Source organism: Microplitis demolitor, chromosome 4 (genome assembly GCF_026212275.2).
Source record: "Microplitis demolitor isolate Queensland-Clemson2020A chromosome 4, iyMicDemo2.1a, whole genome shotgun sequence".
In the NCBI taxonomy this organism is placed as follows: Eukaryota; Metazoa; Arthropoda; class Insecta; order Hymenoptera; family Braconidae; genus Microplitis; species Microplitis demolitor.
The window spans coordinates 19,548,973-19,562,408 of NC_068548.1; the positions used below are offsets into that span (position 1 = coordinate 19,548,973).

At 30.2% G+C, this 13,436-nt stretch overlaps 2 protein-coding genes across 2 annotated transcripts; one reads left to right on the forward strand and one right to left on the reverse strand.

Annotated features, from left to right (window-relative positions):
• Positions 1-99: 99 nt before the first annotated feature.
• Positions 100-7,989, reverse strand: LOC103568194 (tripeptidyl-peptidase 2). The gene is made up of 10 exons (XM_053738874.1): positions 7,408-7,989; positions 7,208-7,336; positions 6,967-7,134; positions 6,419-6,579; positions 6,182-6,345; positions 4,224-6,091; positions 3,317-3,567; positions 2,614-2,837; positions 1,444-1,892; positions 100-1,366 (listed from the first exon to the last, which is right to left on the reverse strand). The coding sequence occupies exons 1-10, from the start codon at positions 7,567-7,569 to the stop codon at positions 1,157-1,159; spliced, it is 3,786 nt and encodes a 1,261-aa protein (XP_053594849.1). The 5' UTR covers positions 7,570-7,989; the 3' UTR covers positions 100-1,156.
• A 241-nt stretch (positions 7,990-8,230) lies between these two features.
• LOC103568193 (UDP-glucuronic acid decarboxylase 1) lies at positions 8,231-12,896 on the forward strand. Its single transcript, XM_053738875.1, has 5 exons — positions 8,231-8,507; positions 10,489-11,070; positions 11,552-11,665; positions 11,837-12,157; positions 12,243-12,896. The coding sequence occupies exons 1-5, from the start codon at positions 8,447-8,449 to the stop codon at positions 12,506-12,508; spliced, it is 1,344 nt and encodes a 447-aa protein (XP_053594850.1). The 5' UTR covers positions 8,231-8,446; the 3' UTR covers positions 12,509-12,896.
• Positions 12,897-13,436: the final 540 nt, after the last annotated feature.

Sequence of the window (13,436 nt, forward strand, 5' to 3'; positions counted from 1 at the left end):
CTAAAAAAACTCAACACTTAAAAAAAATAAATATTTTTTCACATACATAAATATATTTACATCAAAATCTAGTCTAAGAGTTTAACAAAATCTACTAAATAAATTTCCACCCTCGACTTTAGTTTTATCAGTAATTAATTATTAAGAAACTAAAATAAAAATGAAATGTTTTATTTCTTTTCTTTATTAATCGTCACTTAATTAATCGGCCCATCAAGACAATACAATCTTACAACAATTTATCACGTAAATAATTAATTTACTATTTAATTACATAAAATCACGCATTGTCAATACTTTTTTTTCGATTTTGTTTTCTCATTTAATAATATTTATACTCGGGTCCTTGTTCATGTACATAAATAATGTATGAGCAGTTTAAAATTAATAATGACAATAAATGTGTAAATAAAAATACATGATTAAGTATGTAAAAAGTTAAAGTCGTATATACGTCCAAGAATAACTGTCTTAAGTATTTTTAAGTATTATTAGTACACGTATGCGCACATATATATATGTACATACAACGTCACCATAAGACATTGTAAATATTTCATTTCATTAAAATTTTTTTTTAATCGTTTTTTTAAAATATTGTAAAAAGTGATTGCCATATATAACTCGCACCGATACAATGCGAAAAAAATTACATCAATAATCGAAAAAAAAAAAAAAAAAAAAAATTATTATATAAAATTCGAGTTAATTTGAGCTTATTCTTTAATCAACACATCGATGATATTTATTTGCACTGTAAAAAATCAGGAGTAAATTCGAAGTGATTACGGATTTTATTTAAATCAGAATTCACTCCGTCACTTGGAGTTCCGGGGTTTAAAAAAAAAATCACTCCGTATACGGAGTAAATTATGAGTTTCTTTATCCGGTCTAATATTTAAATAAATTCCCCTTCGGAGTGAATTTCATTTCAAGAGGATTAAATAATAAATAAACAGTCATGCGCTCCGTATTCACTCCGGATCTAATCCACTTTCACTACGCAAATTTTTTTACAGTGTAAATGAAACATACATGTGAATAACGCAGTTTAATATTACCACTGCACTTGCACCGAAAAAAAAAAATAAGTTTTAATTATTAATTTTCTTTAATTATTATTAATAAAAATTAGCACTTTAATTTATTTAATTAATTAAAACGGTCTGTATGCTTTTGGATAACGTGTAGGTAAGCTCGTTGTTATATGACGTGCCCAGTGATCCCAACCAACAGTCCTCGTAATTTCAACAAACTTCTCATCAATATCTCTTACTGGTTTTTCTTCATAGTAACGAGTCAGCAGCTTCAGATAACGTCCGTAATGTTTATTAATATGTGCGTGCCACAATGATAGAATTAAAACCTGCAGACAATTAAAATTAAAAAAAGTTTAATCGAGTCTTCAATTAACTTATAACTTAAAAAAAAAAAATAATTTACTTTGCTATCCGTTGGCTCTGCGTACTTCTGTACGTCATTCCAAATTTGTGTTACAGTAGAAAGATGCATCGCAGCCTCAGTTTCGCCTCGTTTTCGCGCATGAATATACAATCGTGCATAAGCACAACCCTTTTTAACAAATGCCTCAATTAATAGATTCTTCTGCTTGTCCATCGTTGACTTTATTTTCATGGCATCCGGTCTTTGATCGTGTTTCATACCATAGAAGGCCAGTAATTTTTCCTGCTCAATAGCTGTGATAACTTTGTCCGCAACGTCAATCATTTGGTCAGCGAAACTAATAGCACTTTCTGAGAGATCGTCGTGAGGAAGTAGACGTCGTGCTTCTGGAGAATCCAACGATGTCAACATGGCAGTGTGTACTGGTAAATGCTCTGGGTATGACGTTCTTAATTCATTGTACAAAGCTGTTGCGTGCTCGGTTGCCTCTATTTTATTTTGATGAAAATAAAAATTTTTAATTTTTGAATTAAAATCAATTATTAAAATATCATTGATCATTAACAATTATTTATATTCATAACAATAAAATCGTCCGACAAAAGATTGGGGATGATTAAATATTCATACAAATCAAGCTACAGAGACTTTAAATTTAAATCTGCTGGTGAATGATTGAATAAATTATGATACTGAAATTGGCTGCTCTAATAATTTTTGACTTTTTTTTTAGACACGATAAATTATAAAAAAAAATATTTAAAAAAATTGCACATGTAATTTTTTTAATTTTCTACATGTGTTAATTGTTAACTCTGCTAATTTCAGGATCATAATAATTTTATAAAATATTTGATTGAAAAACGTAAAAAAATAAAACAGAGAGTGGATTAAACATTCATGGTATTTTAAAAATTCGGACACTTGTTTGACACTTAGACTTACTTATTGATGGTGCTAAATAAAAAATAAAAAAGAATAATTATTAAAGCTGTTTTTTTTTCTTTTCTATAAAAATTATATAAAGGAAAAAGAGGCAAAATGAGTTCTCCTAAAAAAATTATAAAATTAATTTTTTATGATGTTCCTTTTATTACCCCTCAGTAGATTAACAAAAAATTATAGGTGCCCGTTTTACCTCTTTTTCCTCTAATTTTACTACAAATGTAAGAAATTTATAAACGTACAGATTTATTTTATATAACTTACCCAATTTAGCGAGCCATGTACACTTGATGTCTCGCAAAGTATCTTGATATTCATCCCACTTGCTGACCTTTTCATCATCCGGCTTAACAACCGGCGGACTTTTTTTAGCTGCCTCTGAGAGTATATACTTAAATGTATAACAGTCAACTTTTTTACGCGCCTCGTCTTTGCAGAAAGTTACTGATCCTTGGAGATAAGTACCCAGGGTTGCACCTTTTGATATTCTTTTCATAAAACAAATAATTATATTTTATTAGAAATTTATCATTACAAAAATTTGTAGGTAAATCATAGCTGCAGTTGGTCATTAATTGAAGCCATGCGTCGCGTAAAAATAAAATAATTTTTTTTCAAACTCATTACAAACCGCAAGAACATAAAAGATGATACTTTTTTAGTACTGTCTTAAGCAAGATGATAAATTATAAGCAATATATAAAAAATAGTTTTGTCTATTTTTAAATTTATAAAAGAAAAAAAATTAAGTGCAGTTTATTTGAAGTTCAAATAATTCCGTCGACTCACTTGTTTTCATTGCTGCATTGTCAGATAAACGATATCAAGAATGAAAAAAATAAATAAATTGAATTTAAATCTTAAATAAAAATCTTAAAATTATCATAAATAATAATAATAATAAATTTGATAAATCGCGAAGCTGCTTGACTATTTCTCTATACATAAGTATTAATAAAATACTTACTTGCTTTCATTATTCATAGGAGCAATATAAACAGGAAGAATATGTCCTGGTGGTACTGTGGCAGCGACCATTTTTTTCCCACCAATAATAGCTTGCGAGTGATTAGCATAAACATCTAAATTAACTGGTGAACTTAATTTTTGACTTAACAGTATTGCCATGTCTGCTAATCGTTCCAGTAGATCTTTTTTTTCATGACGTACATGCATTTTTAATGTATAGTCACCTTTTTCTAATTTTTTAACCGTGTACTGAAAAACAATAGGTCAATAAATACATTGTAAAAAAGCGGGAGTAATTACGGATTTTATTTAAATCCGAATTCACTCCGTCGGAGTTTCAGAGTTTAAAAAAAAAAACACTCCGCATACGAAGTTAATAGAAAGTTTGTCTTATCAGCGATTTCGGAGTGATCTGGATTTTATTTTACTCTGATTAAGAGTTTTAATATTAAAATAAACTCCCCTTTAGAGTAAATTTCACTCCGATGGGATTAAATAAATAGTCATCTGCTCTGAAATTCATTCCAGATTTAATCCGCCTTACAGTAACCCTGATAGCCACACCTTGCTCAGCAAGTTCTTGCAATGAAACATATTAACGACAAGTTTCTGGCAAGCTTTGGCTGGATAATACTTGCATGCAAGTTGATGCAAATCAACTGCTGTCATCTGAATGTAACTTGCCGTCAATTTGAAGGAAAATTTTTAATCAACTTAACGTCATTATGTGACAGTAACATTTAAAGTCAAATTGAATTCAAGTTACAATCTACTGTCAACTGCAACTTTTTGCTGTTAAGTTGACTTCAGATTCTGACCGTAGCTTGAAGTTAACTTACGGTTATGGTGGCTATCAGGAAAGTTGATAAAGTAATTATTAAAAATAAAATGATAAATAAATTTACCTTCCACGGAAAAGCGTCGCCAGAGTAAATAAGATGTTTATTACAATCAAAAAGCATCCACAGTTGACTTTCATATTCGCTTTCATAGAGCAAATCACTTAGATAAGCAGCGTTCGGTGTTACTTCAGTAGCTTTAGCAATGTGGAATGTGTACGTCAACTGCAATTCATAAATTTGACGAGCTGGTGGTATAACATCACGTGCACTAAGCGGTGATATTTTGTATTCAGTTGGTCTTAACACCTGAACAATTGATTTCAACGTAACACTCGGTACAATGTCTTCGTTTCTCAAGCTGCTGCGTAATTCCATACGATGGATTCCATCACCGGACTGCATTGTAAGATTACTGTCCAGTATATGGATACCATGAAACTCAATCGAATAGTCGACATATATTTCCCCGAGATTCGCCCAATATTTAGCGATAACGACTTCGACAATGAGCCCTCCCTGGACGGCAAATCCCTGGACGGATTCCGATTGCGAGGTGACGTTTATCATCTTATTGGTATGAAGTGTGCGAGAAGCTAAGCGCGGTTTTAACTGCACCGTCTGCACGGCAAATCTACCAGTCTTTTCTTTGTCAGTGCTTTTGATTTTCAACATAGCCCAGGTCGCGTCTTCAGGGACTAGAATAAAGTGTCTTACAATAGTGTTCGCTTTGAAGAGGACATGCGAGTAATGGAGATCCGGTAAATTCATCAACTTTTGTATAGCCAGTGGCTGGACGACGGTAATGGGGATCAAAAATACTGGACCTTTTTCAATATTTTCAACGTCATAAGCGCGTATATTCGTTGCATGAACACCTTCTGGGAGTTTAACACCATCAATACGGACGGTAAAGGCACGCGACATGTGCATAAGTTCAAAGTGAGAGGGATATTGTACCCAGGAAGCGTCGCATACAAGTGACAGCCGTAAATTAAAATTTATTTTACGTGATGCGTCAACATTTTCGGTGTCTAGGAATATTGGCTCAACAGTTATTGCACAATCTTTCGGACGGTCTATTACGCCAGATCTCAAATGAATACCCTTGGAGTTGTTAACACCACAGTTGATTGCAAATCTGACATCGCGCTCTATTGCCTGACAATTGGCGACAAGATTCTCAAACGCCCGTTCAACTTGCAAGAGCCCGGAGCCTTGAGCAAATGAGTCAAGGTTGTCGATGTACAAGGCTGTGTTCTCTAGTGCACGTTTTATACTGTATGGAGAATAAGGACAATGTTTGTCTTGAAGACCCGAGATCAATAGAGCCACGGCTCCAGCAACGTGCGGACTTGCCATACTGGTTCCGTTCATAAGCTGACTTTTCCTCAGTGTAAAATTGGGTACACTGGTGATAGCACCTCCTGGAGCACACAAAGTTATACCAGTCCCGCCGTCAATCATCGGACCACGCGATGACCACGTGTACGGCATACCCGGCATTTTTTCTCTCAGCGAGTACTCGGCTATCATCATGTCCGGCGAAACGTAAGCACCCACGCTGATAATGTTTGTTGAATTAATATCCGGTGGTGTTCCGATAGTGCACAGAGCCGGTCCAAAATTACCTGCAGCTGCAATCCATGTGACTCCGTACTTGTCAACAACTTCGTTCATCAAATCAAATATGCGCCCGGAATTACTCCAGTGCACTTGCTCGCCGTAGCTCATGTTGATCACGTGTACTTTTATTTTTTGTTGCATTATCCAGATCATCGCACGGACCAAAGCTGTTCCAGTTTCCATAGGATCTATACGGTTGTCACCGATTGTCAGAGATATTATTTGAGCACCAGGCGCTATACCATTTATGTCTTTATTGTCGGGGAAATTCGCCGCGGCGATTGATGCTACGTGCGTCCCGTGACTTGCTGAAAAATATTACAATCATTATAAATTATTTATAAATTACTGTAAGATAATATTGTGTACTTAATTAATTAATTAATTTTTTTTATTACCGCATATTCCCACAATCTCAAGAGTATTTCCTTCGTCATGAATATTTACAGATATATTCAACTGATCTTGCTGAGTCAAGGGAGCGTACTCGTGAGTGATCGAGTACTCGCCGAGATGAATTCCTGCCTCCAAGTTGCCTTCTTGGGACGTATCAATACACGCCCTGTATAAAAATATTTAATTTACAAATTAACTGATAACTAGGCATCAATTTAAACTTTAAATTTAAATTTTACCTCCACATCTTCCCATCATGGTAGACGACGCAATCGTACGTCGGACCTGCGTCATGAAATTTTTTCTCCCCATTTTGCAGAACTTCAACTCTGGCTTCCAACTCTTCCTTGACTAATTTATCCTGGACACTTGTCGGATTTGGAGTTTTGGCTTCAAACTCCTTGAGCAGTAAAAAAAATAATTGATATTACAAAACATGAGACTTAATATTAAAATTTAATCATCTTTTATATATACAAGATAAAGTTTAACGGCATTTCGTTAAGCAAAATCAATTACACAATCACGGCTACCTGACGGCTCTTTTTATCAAACAGCCAATTACAAATATAGTCAGTAGTATTGATGGGACAAATGATAAAAATACACTCGGCCTAATTTTATTGCCGGTGATTAAATGTCCTCACTGACATATCACTATCTTTGGATGACTTGGTTTCGTATTCTACTTTTTCACTCTCTAGCTTTTTACTTATTTTCAATTACGATATATATCATCTTATCAAATAAACTATTTCATTAAAATTAATTAAAATAAATAAATTACCTGAAGTTTTCGTGTTGCTTCAGCTAATGCTGATTTATGACCATCATCCCAAAATCTTTTCTTACGTTCAGCAGATATTTTTTCACGTAATTTTGTTGGGTACAGACGGTATGCTTCTTTAACACCAATATGATAATTACCAGTTGGATTTGTCCAATTAAATGGTATCTATAATTCATCAAAATAAATAAAACACAAATAAAATAAAGAAAAAAAAAACTAAATAATAAAAAATAATTACTTTTAATTTACGACCGGTAATACCAGTTATAAATCCTTCTTCTGATTGTACAACAGTACTGGTATCAACATCTCCATCACCACTGCAATCAAAACGTGCTAAAATTTTCGGTTTTCCATCACTTGTCACCTGTAAAATATACGAAATTTATTTAAATATTTGAAAAAAAACTGGAGTAAAAAAATAAAATATATATTTACCTGTAATCCTGGAGCACCAGGATCAATTCCAGAATCAAAGATAGCAATAACGGTACCACGACCATCATACTCTGGATACTTTATAAGGAATTGATTAACTCCAGTTTCTTTTTTTGGCAAGAGGCCCCATACAGGAAAATTGCAGTCTATGACGTCCCCCATTTTTAAATTTTTTTATAAAATATTGGACTAAATGCCTCTGCCACGATACAAAAAAACTAGCAGTCTTTATATATAATACCGTACAAAAATATATACGGAGAAAAAAAATATGTAAAAACGGGTGAAGGAGGACTCTTTTTAAATGATGATGGTGATGATGTTGATAGTCGGCCTCACAATCACAGTGATGATATATTTTCTCTCTTACTCTAACTCTTCTAGCTCTTGTATTACTTTAATACTCTTTTTATATCGTAACTTGTATTGTAATTTAAAGAGAGTTAAAGATAAGTGTAAGTTAAGTCAACTCAGTTTTATTTAAAGACTCTAGAGGCGCTTTTATTCTTCGACAACTTCTTCACGACCACGAGCAGCAACAATCATCCGCACACGATCACGATCATCTGTCATATTGTTTCTCTCTCCTCTCTCCCGTCACTGGTGTCTGTTGTGTAGTATATATATATATATATTATATATACATATATATGTTGTGTAGTATTTGTGTTTTACTTTTTTTTTTACTTATTTTATATTTTTTCTTCTCTATTTTATCGATTGACTGGCGGCTTTCATTTGAATTTTAGTCAACTAGATGTCATTACTTGCTGGTATAAATATCGCCATCTACTGCCCGACAATTTCAGTCTGTAGGATTTTTTTGAGAATTACTTTTTTTTTTAGTGATATTTTGTAATGAAAAAAGTTAATGTAGTATGTAATTATGATAGTTGTTTTTAAATAATGAGTTATGTAAAAGTATAACTGAAATTAAAATATATTTATTGTTGATTAATTTGAAAATTTAAATGGTTAGGATAAAAATAATGTTTATAATAATAAACTGTCAATTATTTATATGTAAAGATATTTAATAATGGTTGTCAATCAACGAAAATTGAAACAAATTGGGTTTGTTGTCTTCTGTATATTATTAGGTAATTTATTTATTTTAATTGTCATTGTTATCTAATTATTTATGTGAGTGTGAATGTAGCTGACAGTTGTCAATTTTTTAAACTTTTTAGTAAATAGATAAATAAAATATAAGTGAGTGTGAGTGTAACTGACAAGTGGTAATTTTTTAAATTGTTGAGTAAATAGAATAAAAATTTAAAAATTCGTATTTAGATAAATGAAAAATTAGTACGCGCACTTTTTTAAATTTCATTATTTTAATTAATTTATTTATTTAAAATTTAAGAGTTGTCTGCCACATGCACACTGATAAAATGTAATTTAGAATAAAAAAATGCGTATTTAGATAATTAGAAAAACTATACGCGCATTTTTTAACTTTCATTATTGTAATTTATTTAAAATTTACGAATTGTCTTACATCTGTTACATTTACACTCATTTATTTATTTTCTTTATTTTCCAATAGACAAATATTGTTGACAACTACAAAAAAAACTTAACATGTCAGAATCTTAAATTTTTTCATCAAATTATCATCAAAAATGTTATTTTTTTTGTTTAAATTTAATTAAAGATTTCTGGAGAATATTTTCTCGTTTTTTTCTATTAAAAATTCAAATCTATGATACTGAAAATAGCTGACAGCTGTCAATTTTTTAATTTTTTCAGTAAATAAATAAAATGTCTTAGGATAAAAATTAAAAAATATGTATTTAGATAATTATGAAATTAGTATGCGCATTTTTTTAAATTTCATAATTGTCTCATCTACTACATTTACACTCATTTATTTGTTTTTTTTTTTTCTAAAGTAAATATTATTGACAAGTACAAATATTTAACATGTCACTAACATAAATTTATTTATCAAATTATCAACAATTTTATTTTGTTGTTAAATTTAATCAAAAACGTGTAGGATATTTTTTTTCATTTTTTATTTGCTATTAAAAATTCATATCCGTGAGACTAAAAATATTTTAGTTTTAGTAAGCAATAATAAATTACTCATTATTAAAAAAAATAATTTGTAAGAAAGCATAAAAAAATTTTAAATCCAAGGACTTTAAAATTTATACTAATGTACACGTTTTCAAAAATTTTTGTATTAACATCCAATTTGCTCATTTGAAAATTAAAAAAATTATGCATTGTCTGGCGCTTCCACTTATTTCAATTAATATTTTAACATAATTATTTGTTCAATTATTATCACCGACATGTCAAAGTCATTTACCGGCAATTAATTATATTTGTCATTAATTTCAATTCAGTTATTATCAGGGACATGTCAATTATGCACACAATTATCTTCAGGTTGATTAATGATATTTATTGTATTTTACATAAATATTTTAAAATTTTTTACCAGCTTCAAATCCTGAGTCTGAATTAATTTTATTAAAAACACTTGTGACATTTTATTAACTCTTATTGCTATGTATCGTTTTTTATTAATTCTATTAATTGTTGTGTCTTGTAATTATTTTTTAAATTTTATTTTATTAATTATTTACTCGATTTATTAATGATTTTAAATTTGTCTGATGTCTGTTACATTCGCTCTCATTAATTAAGATCGTATCTCAGAATTCCGATAGTTTTTTTTTTTAAATATATTCAAAAATAAATTAAACTAATCATTGGAAATCAAGTGATATATATTTTTTAAGCCTCTTAATATCTCTATTTATGAATATATATATCAAAATTTATTTTTTACAATAAAACTTCGTTCATTATTAATTAACATCATCAGACAGCATTTCCTCTATACTTCACTCAATTAAAAAGTCATTACGCTTAGATCGCTGCTAAATTATTAATTATAAATTATATATATTTTTTTTTGTAAATTGAATACAGAATATTAATATGTATATATTTATAAATATCTATTGTGACATTTATTAATTTTGTGATAGATTATTATTACTGTTAATTAAATTTTTAATATTATCTGTAATTGATGACAAAATAATTTTTCACTTGTTACAGGTTTAGGATTTTATAAAGGAGTATCCAACATAGAAAATGGACCATCGTTGGCGATTTCAAAAAAACTATCACTTGTCAGTGATCGTGAGCTAGATGATAAACGAGAAATAAATTACCAAGAGAATGAAGTAATAAATTCTGTAAATAACAATAATGATGATCTGCAAGAAATGAAAAATCGTATCCACGAATTGGAAGAAAAAATAAATCAAATGGAATCTCAGATAGATAATCGTGTGCCGAAGAGATTTCCTAGTGTTAAATTTTTGAATTATAAAAATAGAAGACGGATATTAATTACTGGAGGTGCTGGCTTTGTTGGGTCTCATTTGGTTGATCGGTTGATGCTTGAAGGGCACGAAGTTATTGTTGTGGATAATTTTTTTACTGGAAGAAAACGCAACGTCGAACACTGGGTTGGCCATGAGAATTTCGAACTGGTTCATCATGATATTGTTAGACCAGTTTATCTTGAAGTAGATGAGATTTATCATCTTGCTAGTCCTGCTAGTCCGCCTCATTATATGCATAATCCTGTTAAGACTCTTAAAACTAATACCATCGGAACTATTAATATGCTCGGTACGTTAGATTTTATCTGCTTACTCTTCTAATATTTCTTAGAGCAAGTGGTTTAATTATCGATCTGTAAGTCCAAGTGATTATTCAAATAATTTAATGAGTTTTCATTTAAATTATCAATTAAATAACTTGGATAATTTTATGATAGAGAATATTATAATTCAGAGCATAGGAATTATTTTTTTTGAATTATTTAAACTGTTAAATAATGAATCTAATTACTTTAATTATGATTTATGTGATGTAAAATTTTAGTCTTTATTGAGAGTAAATTAGTAGGTCACACTGAGGGTCATAAACCTCAGCATGTAATTTTTTAAAGATTATAAATAAGGTCATTGAATAATTTAAAATAATTAAATTAAAGTTATAAATAAATTGTTTTATTAATTTAAATGTTGAGTGTCGCTGTGAGCAATTAATTTTAATCGAATATTTAAATCAATGAATTTAATTATTAATTGCTTATTATTATTTTTAGGACTGGCAAAACGAGTTGGTGCTAAAGTATTAATTGCAAGTACGTCTGAAATATATGGAGACCCGATGGAACATCCGCAATCAGAGACATATTGGGGCCATGTCAATCCAATTGGTACGTTTATTTATTATTAGCTGTAGACATGTTTATTTAAATAACATGTTGGAATTTTATATTTATGAAAGTAAAATTACATTTGATAGCGTAGTGTCGGTATCGAAGAGTTGATGAAAGGAAATTTATATGTTTATTTAATGAGTGAATAAATAAAATGATTCTTTTTAGGGCCTAGAGCTTGTTATGATGAAGGAAAACGTGTAGCAGAGACACTGAGTTACGCTTATATGCATCAAGAAAATATAAAAGTACGGGTGGCGCGAATTTTCAATACCTACGGACCGCGAATGCATATGATTGACGGCAGAGTTGTGTCAAATTTCATCCTCCAAGCGCTGCAGAACGACTCAATAACGATTTATGGCAATGGAGAACAGACTAGATCCTTTCAATATGTTTCGGATTTAGTTGATGGACTTGTAACTCTTATGGCATCTAATTACACCCAGCCAATAAATATTGGTAATCCTGTAGAACATACTATTGAAGGTAATTTTTATTTATGAATAATTTCAATTGTCTAAAAAAATTTTTTATTATTTCAAAATTCATTATTGTAATTTTTTTTTTGTAGAGTTCGCTATGATTATTAAAGACTTAATCGGGGGTACAAGTAAAATAATAAGACTTGCTGCTGTCGAAGATGATCCTCAGCGGCGCAAACCAGATATATCACGTGCTAAAAAGTATCTTAATTGGGAGCCTAAAGTATCATTGGCAGAAGGGCTAAAAAAGACAATTGCATATTTTGTTAAAGAATTACAAAGGACTAAACATTTACAAAAAGACATGGCGCGTGTTCCATTTGTTAATGATCACGATATAGTCGATCAGTTATAAATATTTTATTAAATTTTAATTTATATGTTTTTATAATATTTTGTTTATAAATTTATATAAATATTTAAAGAACAAACCGGTGAAACAAACAGTGAAGTAAAAATTATTTTTGTTAATTTTTTTTTTCCAGTGATAGTGTCAAAGAAAGTGTACGATTAATATAAATTATTAATTTAAAGTCAACCGAATTGTGATGTAAAAATATAAATTTAAAAAAAAAACAAGATTACTGTTATTGTAAAAAAAATTTTGACTGACACTGTAAATATCTAAAAAATAATTTATTGTTTATAAATATAATAAAAGTACATACGTAAATGTAAATGAATGTATGTTTATGCGATACGAATGTTGACCTCTACGAGAAAGATAAAAAAAAGAATCTATATACACAGACATTAAAATGTTTTTTTTCATAAACAGCGACATTTTATTATTTTATATTTCTCCCGTAGAATTTAATCTAAATTACCATCTCGCATGGCCACCCGATCAATCAGATAAACGCGGTGAAGATTACACCACGTGTAACACTTAGACCGCCAACGAAAGAACCGAAGTGACATTGAGTTGAGCATTACAACGCAAGGCCGAAAACTAAATAAATTTATTAACATAAATATAAATATTAACAATTGCATATATTAAGACATAGATTGAAGAATTGCCGAGTTTAGATTACAATAAAAAGGTCGGAGGAGTGTCTAAATAGCCGATTAGCTGTAATGGGTGTCGCGTGGGCTCTGATAGGGCGCGCGTGGTCGTTTACAAAAAGGGATATATACAATAATCATTTCATCCGGGACTGAATATATACCAACAAAGTATATCTCATTATACATCGTCTTAAATATATAATAGTATACAAGAACAAGAATAATGTGTTTTGTATGGTGATAATTTTATGAGGAAATACGATATACTGACT

Bases quoted from the DNA above. Each gene is read 5' to 3' on its own strand.
- LOC103568194 (XM_053738874.1), bottom strand. From the start codon at position 7,569: ATGGGGGACGTCATAGACTGCAATTTTCCTGTATGGGGCCTCTTGCCA. The intron at 7,337-7,407 runs GTAAATATATAT...TATATTTTACAG, and splicing joins CTGGTGCTCCAGGATTACAG to GTGACAAGTGATGGAAAACC. The intron at 7,135-7,207 runs GTAATTATTTTT...GATGAATTATAG, and splicing joins TTACCGGTCGTAAATTAAAA to ATACCATTTAATTGGACAAA.
- LOC103568193 (XM_053738875.1), top strand. From the start codon at position 8,447: ATGGTTGTCAATCAACGAAAATTGAAACAAATTGGGTTTGTTGTCTTC. The intron at 11,071-11,551 runs GTACGTTAGATT...TATTATTTTTAG, and splicing joins CGGAACTATTAATATGCTCG to GACTGGCAAAACGAGTTGGT. The intron at 11,666-11,836 runs GTACGTTTATTT...GATTCTTTTTAG, and splicing joins GGGCCATGTCAATCCAATTG to GGCCTAGAGCTTGTTATGAT.